The 17843-nt window shown below is 46.4% G+C and overlaps 1 protein-coding gene across 1 annotated transcript in view; it reads left to right on the top strand.

Moving 5' to 3' along the window:
• The window catches only part of LOC144609999 (testican-2-like), a 78199-nt gene that overhangs the window by 42060 nt on the left and 18296 nt on the right, over positions 1 to 17843 (top strand). The window contains exons 3-5 of the mRNA XM_078428431.1: positions 11028 to 11142; positions 13768 to 13873; positions 17615 to 17729. Coding sequence (XP_078284557.1) covers positions 11028 to 11142; positions 13768 to 13873; positions 17615 to 17729 — 336 coding nt within the window. The remainder of the gene's footprint in view (positions 1 to 11027; positions 11143 to 13767; positions 13874 to 17614; positions 17730 to 17843) is intronic.

Raw genomic sequence — 17843 nt, 5'->3', positions numbered from 1 at the left:
GCAGTTATTACCGTATGGTTCTTACAAATATAACCGGTGCGAGCGCATGTGGTACGAGCGCGTGTGTGGCTAAGAACTGTATGCTCACCATCCTCCGAGTCTAAACTGACCCACAACCTCTGTCGACACACTAGCCTCCTCCCATCTAGACACTCCTCATTACGCATTAAGTCTCACCCACAAGCAGGCAAAAAAGACATAAACTAGAAATATTAAAACATGGCCACAACACAATGACAATAACTGAATTAAGCATAAATGGCTCCTACAATGGTCATGACCAGACTGGCTGCATTCAGTGCACTAATTTTGAGATAAATGCTGACTAGGATAACCAGGATTTAAAAAAAACCCTGCAGATGCCGAATATATGAAACAAAAACAGAAATGCTGGAAGTACTTAGTAGATCTTCCAGGTGAGACAGAGGTTCCTCCTCTAACCTCATCCACCGCATCCGGTGTTCCCGATGTGTCCTCCTGCACATCAGCCAGACCAAGCGCAGACTCGGCCACCATTTTGCTGATCATTAGCATCGCTAAGGCAAGGGGTTTCCGGATTTCCCCAGTTGCTAATCATTTTAACTCCTCTTCCCATTCACATACCGACCTACCTGTCCTGGGCGTCCTCCATTGCCAGAGTGAGGCCACATGCAAACTGGAGGAACAGCATCTCATATTCCGCTTGGGTAGCTTATAACTGAACACTGAATTCTCCAATTATAGGTCATTACAAACCCTCCCATTCCATTCTCTCCCCATCTCTCCTGCCCCCTGCTGGACGCGCATCTATGTCTCCCCTGCCCCCTGCTGGACACGCATCTATTTCTCTCCTGCCCCCTGCTGGACGCGCATCTATTTCTCTCCTGCCCCCTGCTGGACGCGCATCTATGTCTCCCCTGGCCCCTCCTGGACACGCATCTATTTCTCCCCTGCCCCTTGCTTTCAGCCTACTTCCTTTCCTCTCAATTCACAATTCACAACTCTTCAGTTGATACTAAGCTGGGGGGTAGTGTGAATTGTGAGGAAGATGCAATAAGGCTGCAGGGTGACTTGGACAGGTTGTGTGAGTGGGCGGATACATGGCAGATGCAGTTTAATGTAGATAAGTGTGAGGTTATACACTTTGGAAGTAAGAATAGAAAGGCAGATTATTATCTGAATGGTGTCAAGTTAGGAGGAGGGGGAGTTCAACGAGATCTGGGTGTCCTAGTGCATCAGTCAATGAAAGGAAGCATGCAGGTACAGCAGGCAGTGAAGAAAGCCAATGGAATGTTGGCCTTCGTAACAAGAGGAGTTGAGTATAGGAGCAAAGAGGTCCTTCTACAGTTGTACCGGGCCCTGGTGAGACCGCACCTGGAGTACTGTGTGCAGTTTTGGTCTCCAAATTTGAGGAAGGATATTCTTGCTATGGAGGGCGTGCAGCGTAGGTTCACTAGGTTAATTCCCGGAATGGCGGGACTGTCGTATGTTGAAAGGCTGGAGCGATTGGGCTTGTATACACTGGAATTTAGAAGGATGAGGGGGGATCTTATTGAAACATATAAGATAGCGGCGCGGACTTGGTGGGCCGAAAAGGCCTGTTTCCGCGCTGTATATATATGATATGATATGATATGATATGATATGATATGATATGATATGATATGATAATTAGGGGATTGGACACATTAGAGGCAGGAAACATGTTCCCAATGTTGGGGGAGTCCAGAACAAGGGGCCACAGTTTAAGAATAAGGGGTAGGCCATTTAGAATGGAGATGAGGAAGAACTTTTTCAGTCAGAGAGTGGTGAAGGTGTGGAATTCTCTGCCTCAGAAGGCAATGGAGGCCAGTTCGTTGGATGCTTTCAAGAGAGAGCTGGATAGAGCTCTTAAGGATAGCGGAGTGAGGGGGTATGGGGAGAAGGCAGGAACGGGGTACTGATTGAGAGTGATCAGCCATGATCGCATTGAATGGCGGTGCTGGCTCGAAGGGCTGAATGGCCTACTCCTGCACCTATTGTCTATTGTCTATTGTCTATTCAAACCTTTTGTTTCACACCTTCTGTCTTTTCATCTCTGGCCTTTGTCCAACCACCTGGGTATCAACTAACCCCCTCACCTGTATCAACCTATTGCCTGCTAGGCTTTGTCTTAATCCTACACTCTTACAACTTTCTTCTCCCCCCCCCCTTATAATCAGTCTGAAGAAGGGTCCCATCCCAAAACATCACCTACCCATGTTCTCCAGAGATACTGCCTGAGCCATTGATTTACTCCAGCTCTTTGTGTCTTTTATTTTGGAAACCAGTATCTGCAGTTCATTGTTCTTCCCAAGAACAGAAATCTTTCAGAATATGGAAGTGTATTGGCCCAAATGCTGCTGTCCTCTCAGACAGTGGAAGACTCAGGAACTGCAGATGCTGGAATCTTGCATGGATTCAGCAGGTCAGGTAGTATCTCTGGAGGACAGGGTTAGACAAACCCTACTTGACAAACCCACACAGGGGGACATGCAAACTCCACAGAGAGAGCACCAGAGGTCAAGATGGAACCAGGGTCACCGAAGCTGTACTGCCAAATGAAGCTTCACCTTTCTGAGTCACTTAGGGTCAGAGTCATAGAGCCCTTCAGCCCAACCCGCCCATGCCGACCAAGATGCCCTGTTTAAGCTAGTCCCATTTGCCTGCAATTTACCTTTATCCCTCCAAACCCTCCCTAAGCATCTGTCCAAGTGTCTTTTAAATGTTATTATACTATCAGCATCTACTGCTTCCGCTGGCAGCTCGATCCATATACCCACCGCCCTCCGAGTGAGATCAGCCGTTTAGAAAACTTAGTGAGGTTAGGCGGTTGACTCATGTAGTTGTAATATGGCAAACACAGCAGCCAATTTGTGTGATGATGACCAGAGAACTTAATAAAAAGGATAAATATTAGCCAAGATATTGAAGAAGAACTCCCTGTTCTTTTTTTTTTATATAGTGTTGTGGTGAGGGTATGTGACGCAATTAGTTTTTTATCCAAATGAGTTCACATCCTGCTGTGTAGTATTTCGTCAGTAATGCAGTGGGAACTAGGGACTGGATTTTGTGATGGGTGTCCCTGGATTAGGAGTCAACTCCATCACTTAAACCTTGTGTCTCAGTCACTTGAGTGGCTACCGTACGATAACACGGCTGAGGACCAGAAATGGTCTTCAGTTTCTGACGTGCAGAGGGATATATTTCTTTGGACAGCACAGGTATATGGAAAGTTGCATTAAATATCTTAAATCCTTCAGATGGGAAATATATTCCCAGCAACTCTGCCATTAATGAGCATTTAATGATTATTTAATGACATCATTAAAGGTTTTAGACTACAGTTTCTCTCTGGCTTTTAGACATCTTCCGTGTTTAGTGCAATGCTGTTTAGACTAGCACCATCCAACTTGGCTAAAAACGGGGAGTTAATGCACTTTAGGAAAATACACTGCAGTGATAGACTATCCAGGAGAGTTTAGCAACAAGTTTGTGATCGTAGAGTGCCCTTAAGCTGCTTAATAGGCATGTAAATGGGTCAGGGAAAAACTGACCATGGACAAAGAATGAGGTGTTAAGACGAACAATTTGGTCAGAAAGATATTATAAGAAAATAACTGCAGATGCTGGTACAAATCGAAGGTATTTATTCACAAAATGCTGGAGTAACTCAGCAGGTCAGGCAGCATCTCAGGAGAGAAGGAATGGGTCAGAAAGATAGGTTTGAGGGAGTACTGTAAAAAGGAGAAAGGTGGCGAGATTTTGCTCACGATTCCAGCATCTGCAGTTCCTTGCATCTCATTGAAGGATATAGTTACCAGACCAGGTCCAGAGGAGTTAGTCAACATAAGGGATAAACCTGTCTTCATCTTGTCTTCAGAGTGACTGCCTGTGGTAGTGACAGGTGTCCGTAACAGTGTTGATGGAAGTGAGCACAAAATACATGTCTCTCCAGAGATGCTGCCTGGCCCGCTGATTTACTCCAGCTTTTTGTGTCTATCTTCGGTTTAATTGAGCATCTGCAGTTCCTTTGCCGCACAAAATAAATCTAGGTAATGGGTAAACCCACCCCCCCATCGCTTTCTATTGCATTCAATTCTTGTGGGAAGAAACGACATTTTGTTAGTGTTCTTAATTTCCTTGGGCGCTGCAGTGGTGAAGCAGGTAGTGCCACTGCATCACAGCGACAGGGGTTCAACCCTGAGCTCCGGTGGTGTCTGTGTGCATTTAGCAAGTTCTCCCTGTGACTGCATGGGTTCCTCCCACATCCTAAAGGCACGCAAGGTTCAATGGGTCAATGGTGCTTCTGTTGTCTCGTGAGAAGTGCTAGCTCTCCTTCTCACAAGCAGTCCAATAGAGTAATGCCGCACTGCATTGACATACCGTAGCAATTGGCTAATGTGAATTCCCCCCAATGTAAATGTTGAGGAAATCATGGGGGGAGAAGGAGGGGTTAATGAGCATTTGAGAGGGAATATGTTACATGGAAATAACTAGAGAAAGAGGAATGATCAGGTTGCGCTGAGCTGGCATGTTCTCAATGGGCTGAATGGCCTCTTATATCGGAAATACGAAACAGTGTGCTTGTACACGAGCCTTCATTGAATGATGGACTTGGATGCCCAGGTCCCTCTGCACCTCAGTCCTCTGCATTCTCTCACCATCTAGATAGCAATGGTATGTTTTATTTTCCCTGCTGTAATGAACAATGTCACGTTCACCATGTTACACTCCATTCGCCGTATCTTTGCTCCGTTATTTAACCGATCTGTGTCTGTGGGTAGCTTCCCTACAACGGCTTCACATCTTACTTGCCTGTGACCTGCTGAACCACACTCCTGTAATCGACTGCAGCATTTCCACCAGGGATGTATCTCAACAGCATGTGTAATACTGACAACTCCCTGATCACCACTGGAGTATTGGCAATTCCCTTTACGCACCGGTGGTTTCACCGCAAAACAAAGGGTGACCTTAAGAAAAAAAACTGCTCCCTCACTCTCTCAGGGGGTTAAGCCATGACTCAAAGCATTACACAGTCAAGTGTGTCAAATTGTCAGGGGGATAAAGCGTTTTGTCCCTTGCAGCTTCACAGTGACACTGAGACAATAGACAATAGGTGCAGGAGGAGGCCATTCGGCCCTTCGAGCCATCACCACCATTCAATGTGATCATGGCTGATCATTCTCAATCAGTACCCCGTTCCTGCCTTCTCCCCATACCCCCTGACTCCGCTATCCTTAAGAGCTCTATCTAGCTCTCTCTTGAATGCATTCAGAGAATTGGCCTCCACTGCCTTCTGAGGCAGATAATTCCGCAGATTCACAACTCTCTGACTGAAAAAGTACAGAAGGTACAAAACAACACGAGGAAAGTGAGAATGAAAAGCTCAGAGCGTAAGACAAATCCATAAAGAAGCTTGGGTGGAACGTAGTTAGCCAGGGAGTAGTGAGAATGTGGAAATCATTATCATGGGAGATGTGTGCATCGGTGCGTTTGAAAGGAGGGAGAGGGAATGACTTCCTCCTGATTAAATGTTATCTTTGTATGCCTCATTGTCACCTTCCCCTAGCTAACAATGATCTATTCTACATTTTCTTAATCCTCCTCCTTTGATGTCTCGTTTTCACACCTTACCCTTCCATATCTCTGCATCTCCCTCTCCCCTGACTCTCACTCTGAAGAAGGGTCTCGACCCAAAAGGTCACCCATTCTTTCTCTCCAGAGATGCTGCCTGTCCGGCTGAGTTGCTCCAGCATTTTGTGTCTTATCTTTATATAAAATACCAGAGCAGGTAGAGGCATCTGGAGGTCTGTCATTGGTATGGACTAGCTGGGCTGAAAGGTCTATTTCTGTGTCAGAATACAGTGCAGTCTCAATAGACAATAGACAATAGGTGCAGGAGTAGGCCATTCAGCCCTTCGAGCCAGCACCGCCATTCAATGCGATCATGGCTGATCACTCTCAATCAGTACCCCGTTCCTGCCTTCTCCCCATACCCCCTCACTCCGCTATCCTTAAGAGCTCTATCCAGCTCTCTCTTGAAAGCATCCAACGAACTGGCCTCCACTGCCTTCTGAGGCAGAGAATTCCACACCTTCACCACTCTCTGACTGAAAAAGTTCTTCCTCATCTCCGTTCTAAATGGCCTACCCCTTATTCTTAAACTGTGGCCCCTTGTTCTGGACTTCCCCAACATTGGGAACATGTGTCCTGCCTCTAATGTGTCCAATCCCCTAATTATCTTATACGTTTCAATAAGATCCCCCCTCATCCTTCTAAATTCCAGTGTATACAAGCCTAATTGCTCCAGCCTTTCAACATACGACAGTCCCGCCATTCCGGGAATCAACCTAGTGAACCTACGCTGCACGCCCTCAATAGCAACAATATCCTTCCTCAAATTTGGAGACCAAAACTACACACAGTACTCCAGGTGCGGTCTCACCAGGGCCCGGTACAACTGTAGAAGGACCTCTTTGCTCCTATACTCAACTCCTCTTGTTACGAAGGCCAACATTCCATTGGCTTTCTTCACTGCCTGCTGTACCTGCATGCTTCCTTTCAGTGACTGATGCACTAGGACACCCAGATCTTGTTGAACATCCCCTCTTCCTCGATCTTGTTAATGGAGGGGATGGTGGGCCTGTGCATCCACAGTCATAGAATTTTTACTGGCCGAGAATCTTTGTCAGTGGCTGCTTTGCATCCAGCAACCGAAGATCTCAGAATGAGGACTGCAGAACTGGGTGTTCCTGAAAGGACCTTGACTCCACCCCCATCCCCTGTTCTCGTAGTGTCTTCAGAAACCCAGAGAATGGCGAGCCAGGCAGGGATATGATTAGTATTTATACCTGGGGCAATGGGTGATCTGGTTAGCAAGGTGAGGTATATACACCTGACATGATTAACCTGTTGCTATGGCAATGCCTGTTGCCCTTTGGAGCTCGATATGGGAGGCGCATTCCCATTCTCGTTGTACCCCTGGGTACAATGACAATAAAGATATATTGTATTGTATTGTATTGTATTGTATTGATAGGCTTTTGTTTAGTAAGGGCGTCGAAAGGTTACGGGGAAAGACAGGGGAATGGGGTTGAGAGCGGAAAACAGATTAGCCAGTTTTGAGTGGCAGAGCAGACACAGTGGGCCAATTGGCCGAATTCTACTCCTATGTCTGTTGATTTGATGAACAGTCATAGAATCTTGCAGGGTCTGACCCGAAACGTCACCTATCCATTTCCTCCAGAGATGCTGCCTGACCTGCTGAGTGACTCCAGCATTTTGTGTCTATCTTTAAAATCTTGCCCATTGCATCCATGCAGGATATTTGGAAAAGGGTTTTCAAACGGTCGCTCTCCTCTGCTCCTCAACCACCCTCCCCCCCCCCCCCCTCACCTCCCCTCGAAGAAGGGTCTTGACCCGAAACGTCACCCATTCCTTCTCTCCAGAGATGTTGCCTGTCCCGCTGAGTTACTCCAGCATTTTGTGTCTATCCCCCCCCCCACCTCCCTGTAACCTTGTTTTACCTTTTTCTCCCTCAAGGCATTCTGAGTCAACTTCCACTGCCCTTCCATTCCAGAAATTCACTGTGTGAAAACATTCATCTGCTTCTTGCATCTGTTGCCAACAGCATGTGCTTGTAACATCTTGTACTGCTCTCCTGACCAGAATGTGACTCAGGCATCACAAGGCAAGCCTCAGACACACTTATTCTTCAACCCCGGCAGAAAGCCAAGGGCTCAGAACCTTCTAGAAGGCCGTCATCGTGAGATGATTACGTTTCATACTGTGAATATCCATGAGTTCTTTGTGGAATGTTGCCAGAGTTTAAAGTTAAGGCCCATTACAGAACATTCCTTCAAGTTTCGTTTCAGTTTAGTTTAGTTCAGGGATACAGAGCGGGGACAGGCCCTTCAGCCCATCGAGTCCGCACCAACCAGCGATCCCCATACACTAGCACTACCCTACACACTTGGAACAATTTACAATTATTCCAGAAGCCAATTTACCTACAAACATGTATGTCTTTGGAAGGAAACCGGAGCACCCGGGATAAACCCACGCAGTCACAGGGAGAACGTTCGAACTCCGTACAGAAACACCCATAGTCAGGATCGAACCCGGGTCTCTGGCGCTGTAAGGCAGCAACTCTACCGCTGCACCACTGTGCCACCCTACTGCTCTGGTATAATGCTAAGCTCTTTGTAGATTCGTAATACAATCTCAGATTGTATCAGTATGTATTGATCTGTGACTTTGTAGGATCGTATGCGGGTTTAAAAACCACTTTGTCCATTTTCTCATCAGTCGAAGTTAGATCCCCTAGAGGGAGCCAGACCCTGGAAAATATATTGCCTGCTTCGGAATTAAAGCTGGAATAACTAGCGGTCAATTCTTCACTTGCACGGCTTCTGTCAATGACACCACAGCACTCAACCACTGTCAGACCTCAAATCACCAAGTGGGGAATCACAGCTTGAAATGTACCCGCAGTTAATGTCAAAGGGAGTCATTGAGGGGGAAGAAACATAGAAACATAGAAAATAGGTGCAGGAGTAAGCCATTCGGCCCTTCAAGCCTGCACCGCCATTCAATATGATCATGGCTGATTATCCAACTCAGTATCCCGTATCTGCCTTCTCTCCATACCCCCTGATCCCTTTAGCCACAAGCGCCACATCTAACTCCCTCTTAAATATAGCCAATGAACTGGCCTCAACTACCTTCTGTGGCAGAGAATTCCACAGATTCACCACTCTCTGTGTGAAAAAAAACTTTCTCATCTCGGTCCTAAAAGACTTCCCCCTTATCCTTAAGCTGTGACCCCTTGTTCTGGACTTCCCCAACATCGGGAACAATCTTCCTGCATCTAGCCTGTCCAACCCCTTAAGTGGTTGGAGCTAGTGAAAAGAGAGATTACAGAGGCTAGAGAAGGAAGAGAGGGGAACATAAGAGAGGACAGACATAAAAAGCCTGAGCAACAAGACACAAAGCTAAAAAGACACAAAGTGCTGAAGAAACTCAGCGAGTCAGGCAGCATCTCTGGAGAACGTGGATAGGTGAGGTTTTTGGTCAAGATCCTCCTTCAGGATCTTCTTCAGAGATGATGCCTGACCCCCTGAGTGGGTGCCTGAGACCATCAGAAGCATAGTATCACATCCACAATTATTATCTGCACCTTTATTTTGCAATTGAAGTGAGTCATTAAAATCGAAGAGTCCGAACCCAGCTATGCCTTGACTCCCTGCTTTCCCTATCCTGGCTATGTCGCTGAGCTCTCACCTTGTGTGTACACATTCTGGATCCAGTTTGGGAAACCTGGGCACTGGAGGAGATGTGACAAGGTGTAGAAGGAAAAAACATCATCAACCCTTTGGAGCAGTGAAGTGAAAGGGAGGACAGTGAAGGCCCTGGTAACAGATAAAAGTTAGACTATCTCCTCCATAGATGATGCCTGACCTGTTGAGTTGCTCCAGTACTTTGTTTCTTTATGTATAAACCAGCATCTGCAGTTCCTTGTGTAGGAAAAAGAACTGCACAATGCTGGTTAAAATCAACGGTAGACACTGTAAATGCTGGAGTAACTCAGCGGGCCAGGCAGCATCTCTGGAGAGAAGGAATGGGTGACCTTTTGGGTCGAGACCCTTCTTCAGACTGTCTACCTGCTGCAGTTCCTTTTGTCTCCAAAGGATAGACTTAACACTTGCAGTCTTGTTTTGTGAGATTAATAGCGGGTCTCAGAGGTTAAAATATAAGGTGGTATGTGGAATATATTAATTGTTAATAAAGTTATATTAAATACTGTATATTAAAATTATATTATATTTAAATTAATAATTATATTAATTGGAATTAAATTGAACCTGGAGGGCAAGGCAATGGAAGGGGGAAGTTCCTGCCTGGTGTTAGAAACAAGTAGAAGCACCAATCCTGAATTCATTTTCACAGGTTGACTTCAGTCGGAGGTGGCTATGAATAGTGGGGTCACCCTCACATGCTTTTAATGTCGGTGACCAGGCTCAGGCACTCCTGCTGTCCACCCACTCTGGTCAAGTTGCCACGTAGGCCATATTTCCTCCCTGTTGTCAGCCACTTTATAGCAGCTAGTGCCCGCCGTGAGATTGGGAATGGGGGCAAGAGGCCGGCGATGAGTCCTTGGTTAGAATGAATATAGACAATAGACAATAGGTGCAGGAGGAGGCCATTCGGCCCTTCGAGCCAGCACCACCATTCAATGTGATCATGGCTGATCATTCTCAATCAGTACCCCGTTCCTGCCTTCTCCCCATACCCCCTGACTCCGCTATCCTTAAGAGCTCTATCTAGTTCTCTCTTGAATGCATTCAGAAAATTGGACTCCACTGCCTTCTGAGGCAGAGAATTCCACAGATTCACAACTCTCTGACTGAAAGGTTTTTCCTCATCTCCGTTCTAAATGGCCTACCCCTTATTCTTAAACTGTGGCCCCTGGTTCTGGACTCCCCCAACATTGGGAACGTGTTTCCTGCCTCTAACATATCCAACCCCTTAATAATCTTATATGTTTTGATAAGATCCCCTCTCATCCTTCTAAATTCCAGTGTATACAAGCCTAGTCACTCCAGTCTTTCAACATACGACAGTCCCGCCATTCCGGGAATTAACCTAGTAAACCTACGCTGCACACCCTCAATAGCAAGAATATCCTTCCTCAAATTTGGAGACCAAAACTGCACACAGTACTCCAGGTGCGGTCTCACTAGGGCCCTGTACAACTGCAGAAGGACCTCTTTGCTCCTATACTCAACTCCTCTTGTTATGAAGGCCAACATTCCATTGGCTTTCTTCACTGCCTGCTGTACCTGCATGCTTCCTTTCAGTGACTGAAAGTGAAGTGGAGAGCAAAGCTGGCTGAATGGTGGAAGAGCACTGGGCCTGGGTGTTTGCATCATGAGATCAGCTTCTGGAAAGGAAAGAGATGCCAGGGATTGTCAGCGCCATTTTGCTGTAGTTTGGAAGTAGCTGTTGTGCGGTTCTCTCCACAGCATTGGATCCCACCAAGGACCCGTGTCAGAAGGTGAAGTGCAGTCGACACAAGGTGTGCATCTCCCAGGGCCAGAGGAAGGCCATGTGCATCAGCCGCAAGAAGCTACAGCACAGGTGAGCCATGGTGTGCAGCGTGCCACACACCAACCCAGCTACATCATGCAAGAAGCAAAAGCCAAAAAATGCTGCAAATGCTCAGCAGGTCTGGCCACATCTGTGCAAAGAGAAACGGAGACCAGGTTTCAGGTCGGACACTCTTTGCCAGACTTTCTGGAGAAAGGTTAACTGTTTCTCTTCCCAAAGACGTAATGTGACCTGCTTAGTATTTCCAGCGTTTTTTTAAATTTTTAGTTCAGTTCAGAGATACAGCGCGCAAACAGGCCCTTCGGCCCACCGAATCCACACCGACTAACGATCCCCACACACTAACACTATCCTACACACATCAGGGACAATTTTTACACTTACACCAAGCCAATTAACCTACAAACCTGTCCGTCTTTGGAGTGTGGGAGGAAACTGAAGATCTCGGAGAAAACCCACGCGGGTCTCGGGGAGAACGTACAAACTCCGTACAGACGGCACCCTTAGTCAGGATTGAACCCGGGTCTCTGGCGCTGTAAGACAGTAGCTATACCGCTACGCCACCGTGACGCCTTAAATTTTGTTATGGATTGTTTTAAATTTCCAGCACCTGCATTTTTTTATTTTTTCACTTAACGCAATGTGCAGAAAATAGTTCTCATTTTAAAAACCAGAATTATGGCCCAGGTGTAAATAATTACACATTGTAGCTAATCGCACACGCGCGCACACACACACACACACACACACACACACACGAAGATGCCTCCATGCTGACCTACATTTTCACAACGCGTACACATACACACGCAAGTGATAATAAAACATATCTTAATCATGACGTACAATTGATAATGATGCACATCCTGATAATGATATACAGTTTACTAATGGCACACACACAACCTTCAGTGAAGGTACACATGCGTGAATAAACATGCACACTCATGCACATCATCCAAAGAATAATGACTACATTTCCATAATTACATAATTAAAGACGTGTTTCTGTCATCGGAAGTTGTTTAAGGGAAGCACGTACTGGATTGTTTACTAGAGTTTTGTGCATGAGTTCATCATTGCCTTTGTGTCACAGTGTGCACTGGTACAGTGTTCCAGCATCTCAAAAAAAGTTTTAAAAAACTCGATTTTCAATTTTTTAGAATTTTAATTTGATTTTATACGTTTTAGTTATTTGCTTATTAAATTAAAAGTAGATTTGTTACAAACTCAAAACAGAAAATATATTAATGTTGGGGAACATGCATTGTGATAAATGTGACTTCATTTTTAATTGACACTAGGACCAAGTGAACCCGTTGGGCCCAAACCTTTCCTGCTTTGGTGCAGCACCCTCTCCTCCCCCTCCCCTCTCCACTCCCCACCCTCCCCCCTCCCTCCCTCTCCCTCCTCCCCTCCCCCTCCCCTCCTCTCGCCCCTCCCCCTCTCCCCCTTCCCCACCCCACTCCATCCCCCTCAACTCCCCCTCCCTCCCTCCTCCCCCTCCCTCTCCCATCCTTCCCCCTCTCCCCCCTTCCCCTCTCCCCCTTCCCCGCCCCACTCCATCCCCCTCAACTCCCCTTATCCTCCCTCCTCCCCCCCTTCCCTCCCCCCTCCCTCCCTCCCTCCTCCTCCCTTGGAGATAGATTTAAACTTTAAAATGTGAATAACTTTAAAATATATAACACCGATTTCAATGAAATTTCTTCCATTAGCACCAAAGGGACGACGGTGAGTAAGGTGGGCCTAAAATTGTCGCGCTATCATGTACCGTTTTGGCTGTAGTTCAGGAACAAACAGACAAACAAACGAGAGTCTTAGTTTATAGATGTCTACTGGCACCTTTCCATCCACAGAAAAAGCACCGAGGCTCATTTGTGACTGGGCTGTTTATCCCAGCAATGAGAGCTGACAGAAGCTTGTTCCCCTGAACTGGGACTCGTTCACACTCACCCTACACGACTGCACCATTGCAAATCCCATCCGCTATAAGTAGCCATCGCCCTCAAGTATCTGAAGTTACGCCCAGTTGCCTGGGGCAACCCAGAGCTCAGCTTGAGATCAGGAGTTAACCTCTGAGGAGGTAGGGCGCGTGATTTATGCTGCCACATGACCCTCAGCAGCCATGGAAAACCTTCATCCATCCAGTCTGGGTTGGATTCACTCACCATTTTATCAACGATAAATCTTGAGTTAGCCTGACCTTTAGACGCAAACATATTGCTGTGAACAGCAATATCTCAATTAACAAAATTGACAAAGGACCATTGCTAAGTGATGAATATGTTCTTGAGCTTTGCATAACCTACATGGAAATGATCCCGGATAATAAAACAGAATCCTTTTAGAACCAGGTTCGATTGATCCTTGTAATTATTAATGCTCCAAGTCACCCCAGTGGGGAAAATAGTTGTCCTTGTAAATGCAAAGTGTCTTGTTACAGTGGAATATATGGAGAACATTAAGGACTTGCTCCAGTTCCTGCTGGGCTGAGGCAAAGCTCGTTGTCGTTAGCTCACAGAATAATGGAGCAGACCTCCAGAGGATGCCTGTACAGAGTCTATAAAAAAACACTGATGCCAACCGTGACGGCAGTATTGTGTTCAGTTCTGGTTGCCATTTAGTTGCTCACTGTGGGTTCTCTATGTGCTTTAGAATCAAGCAGTCGTCGATGGAACAAGGAGGGAGTCCCTGCAGGCCATGCCAAGCCGTTCAAGTGACCCCTATTTGCGGCACAGATGGACACACATACACCTCCCTGGTGGGTCTCTTTTTCTATGATTTGCTGTGACTGCAACACCCAGCATGAAAGGGCAGCAAAAACACATTCAATGTTTGCTTTCCAAAGATAACTGGATAAATAACTAGGGAACAAACTGGGTAAAATGATAACGAGGTGAGTTAGGAGGTAAAGTTTTTTCCAACATTCAAATCAGGTACAATGAACTGAAAGGCTTTTTGTCTCGACAACACCAGAAAGGCCTTGGTTTGGTCATGGTGCTCAAAATGGTCGCATTCCGAGAGTTGCTGTGCGGATAGCCCATATCAAAACTTGCCATTTTCCACGCAAAGCACAGTATATTACTCCAACAATGGTGGGTAGCTGCAGCATTTCCTACAGTGTTGTTGTTCATAAGCAGGCATTCAAGCTAATATTTCAAGATTGTGTAGGAAGAAACTGCAAATGCTGGTTTAAACCGAAGATATACATAAAATGCTGGTGACTTTTTCACTCAGAGAGTTGTAAATCTGTGGAATTCTCTGCCTCAGAAGGCAGTGGAGGCCAATTCTCTGGATGCTTTCAAGAGAGAGCTCGATAGAGCTCTTAAGGATAGCGGAGTCAGGGGGTATGGGGAGAAGGCAGGGACGGGGTACTGATTGAGAATGATCAGCCATGACCACATTGAATGGTGGTGCTGGCTCGAAGGGCTGAATGGCCTCCTCCTGCACCTATTGTCTATTGTCTATTGTAACACAGCAGGTCAGGCAGCATCTCTGGGGAAAAGGAGTAGGTGATGGTTCAGTTTGAGACCCTTCTTCAAATTCTGAAGAAGGGTCTCGACCCGAAATGTCACCTATTCCTTTACTCCAGCGATGCTGCCTGACCCGCTGAGTTACTCCAGCATTTTGTGAATATTTCAAGTGTTCAATTGTCGTCATACGCACCAAAACAGAACAATAAAATTCATACTTGTATAGGATTAACAGGACTGTAAACACAGTACTCAATAGATAACATGAATTTATTTTTTTTAAACCAGGTTTGATAACAAAAAAAACAGTATTAATGCAAAACTAAATTAAAACCCCAAGTCCCGAGTGCAATCAAGACAATTTGTTGTTTGGTGTCCAGTTGGTGTTTGTAGTGGTTGTTTGTAAGAATAGATTTTTATAATCTGTTGTTATTTATGCTGAAAGGCTTGTGTTCTGTTGTGATCACCGCTTTGAATTTATTCCATTACTCAAAGCTGTTCATTGCTGGAATACTTAACTCCCCGTGGACCAATTTAAAATTCCCTCATAGAATACGAAAGCGTATAATACTGGAAAAACCCAGCAGGTCAGGCGGCACCTGTGAGAAGAGAAACAGAGTCAACGCTTCAGGTTGAAGACGTTGGCGTCAGGTCTGGGAAGGGAAGCTTGCTGGGCTGCAGGGAGGGGTGTCTCTGGTACAGTAAGACATGGTGACCATTGGGATGAGCAGTAAACAGGGTTATCTAGTCAATGAGTGTTTGGGAGCAGAAAGAGAGTGAGAACCTAGACAAAAGGACATAGCAGTTGCAAAATGCAGAGCAGCAAGACATGCCTTGCACGTCAGTGTGGCACATTCACTCTGTATTTCTTCCCCCAGATGTGACCAACCCCAGAACAATATTTCGAGTATTTTCTATTTTTATTTTAGATTTACAGTCATAGCAATCCTTTTAAACTCCTTCACTGGATTTGTACAACCTTGTCCCATAATCTCCTGCAACCTGACCCCCAGCTCTACTGGTTATTGTTAGACCAGCGATCCCCACACACTAGCACTATCCTACACACACTGGAGACAATTTGCAATTTTACCAAAGCCAATTAACCTACAGATCTGTACGTCTTTGGAGTGTGAGAGAAAACTGGAGCACCCGGAGAAAACCCATGCAGTTCACGGGGAGAATGTACAAACTCCATACAGACAGCGCCCGCTGTAACCCTACCGCTGCGCCACCGTGCCGCCCATGAGATTTAACAAGGCAGTGCCGTGAACAATGCTAAACATCCTCAGTACTGTAAGACAAGTCTCAAGAGTGTCCATCAGTTTAGTTTATTGACATGAGGTACAATGCATGATTATAATCGAGCCATTTACAGTGTAAAGATACATGATAAGGGAATAACGCTTAGTGCAAGGCAAAGCCAACAAAGTCGAATCAAGAATAGTCCAAGGGTCACGAAAGAGATAGATAGTAGTTCAGCACTGCTCTCTGGTTGTGGTAGGATGCCGTCGCAGCTGCGGCTTGCCTGCAGTCCGTCTGTCTTTTGTGTTTTTTGTTGTTTTTGTCTCAATTGTAGTGTTAATATGATGTAGTGTTGTATGTTATGTTTTGGGGGGGGGGGGGGTGGGAGGGAACGGGAACTGTAACTGTAACATTCTCTCTCCAGAACGGAGACGCGACCTTTGTTCTGTATCGTGTCTCCGTTCCCGTTGCGGCCTACCACCGGCCATGCACCTGGGACCACCTGGGTCTCTGGTTCGCAGAGCCCGCGGTCCGGACTCACCACCTGCGGCGCTGGCTGCCTGCGAATGCTGCGGGAACGGCTGCGACTCGTCTCCGGAGGCTCCGGCGCGGGCCGCGTGGACGTCGGAAGCCCGCAGGCCCCTGGATGGGGGCCGACATCGGGAGCTCCGGCAGCGGCAGAGGCAACGTGTCCGCCCGCCCCGAATCGCGGGGCTTGGGTCGGCCCGCCACGGACCTTTCACCATCCGGCGCGGCCTGAAATAGGCCGCGGGATTTTTTTTCACCGCCCAGCGGGGGCTTCAATATCGGGAGCCCCGACCGCCCCGACGTGGCAACTCCAACAGCCTGACCGCGGGACAAGACGGCAGGGAAGAGAAAAAGACATTCTGGCCTTCCATCACAGTGAGGAGGGACTGGAGGAGACTCACTGTGATGGATGTTTCTTTTTGTTTGGTGTCAGTTTGTGATTGTATGTGTTATTGCATTTTTATTGATTAATCTTATTGGTCTTATTGTTCAACTGCGGGTAATGTTTCATTTTACTACACATTTATGTGTATGTAACAAATAAACGACTATTGACTATTGACTATTGATTGATGATTCAGTTGCCTGATAACAGCTGGGAAGAAACTATCCCAGTTTGGGATTTAAACCCACAGCCTTCTAATAATAAGGCACAAAGTTTGACCCGCAAAACCACAAATGTCACCTGTGTGTGGGATTGGGATACAGTCTGAGGTGAGACTGAGCCAGTTTGTGAATTGATTTGACAATCTCAAACCTTCATTCCCTAGAATGTATTTTCCAGATCTGACGTGAAGAAGAGCCATCCTTATTTTTAAGTTATGCCATCTTATTTTTCTTAATTGGGCCCCATGTTTTGTGCTAATGATTTCAGGGGATTGGTTGCTTGGGAGGGAGAGATAGATCAGCCATGATTGAATGGCGGAGTAGACTTGATGGGCCGAATGGTCTAATTCTACTCTGATCACTTATGATCTTGTGATTGCTCTGTTTATCCAGGCAGTGTTGGGCATGTGTCCAATGCCATTCCATCAAACTAAAATGAAAATAACCTTTGGGGAAAGAAAAAGGCGAACATTGAAAGGAAATAATTAAAAGGATGAATCAGCCGGCAGCTCGTTGTACAATTATCAACTGTGCATGTTGTTGGATATTGTTCAAGTGAGATCATCGCATTGCCTGCTTCTAATCCCTCTTTATCTCCTGGCTTTCTTCTGCTCCTCCTTTTCTCCCTCTCCTCCTCCCCCTCTCTGCAGTGTAAACTGGAGCTGCAGGTATGTCTGACTGGGAAACAGCTCAGCCTGCAGTGCGAAGGCAAGTGTCCATGTCCAACTGGAAGCACCTCCACCTCTGATCCAGGCAACAAACCAGGTGAATGCCAGACACAGGCACAAAGGGCCAGTGCTAACCGGGCAGCCCTTGGATGGCTGGGCGATAGCCAAGGACCTGATGGTCTCTGCTCGTGTAAACATACAGGGCTGCGGC

Source organism: Rhinoraja longicauda, chromosome 35, assembly GCF_053455715.1.
Source record: "Rhinoraja longicauda isolate Sanriku21f chromosome 35, sRhiLon1.1, whole genome shotgun sequence".
NCBI lineage: Eukaryota > Metazoa > Chordata > Chondrichthyes > Rajiformes > Arhynchobatidae > Rhinoraja > Rhinoraja longicauda.
The sequence above is the reverse complement of the archived record's forward strand: the minus strand, read 5'-3'. Positions and strand labels throughout refer to the sequence as shown.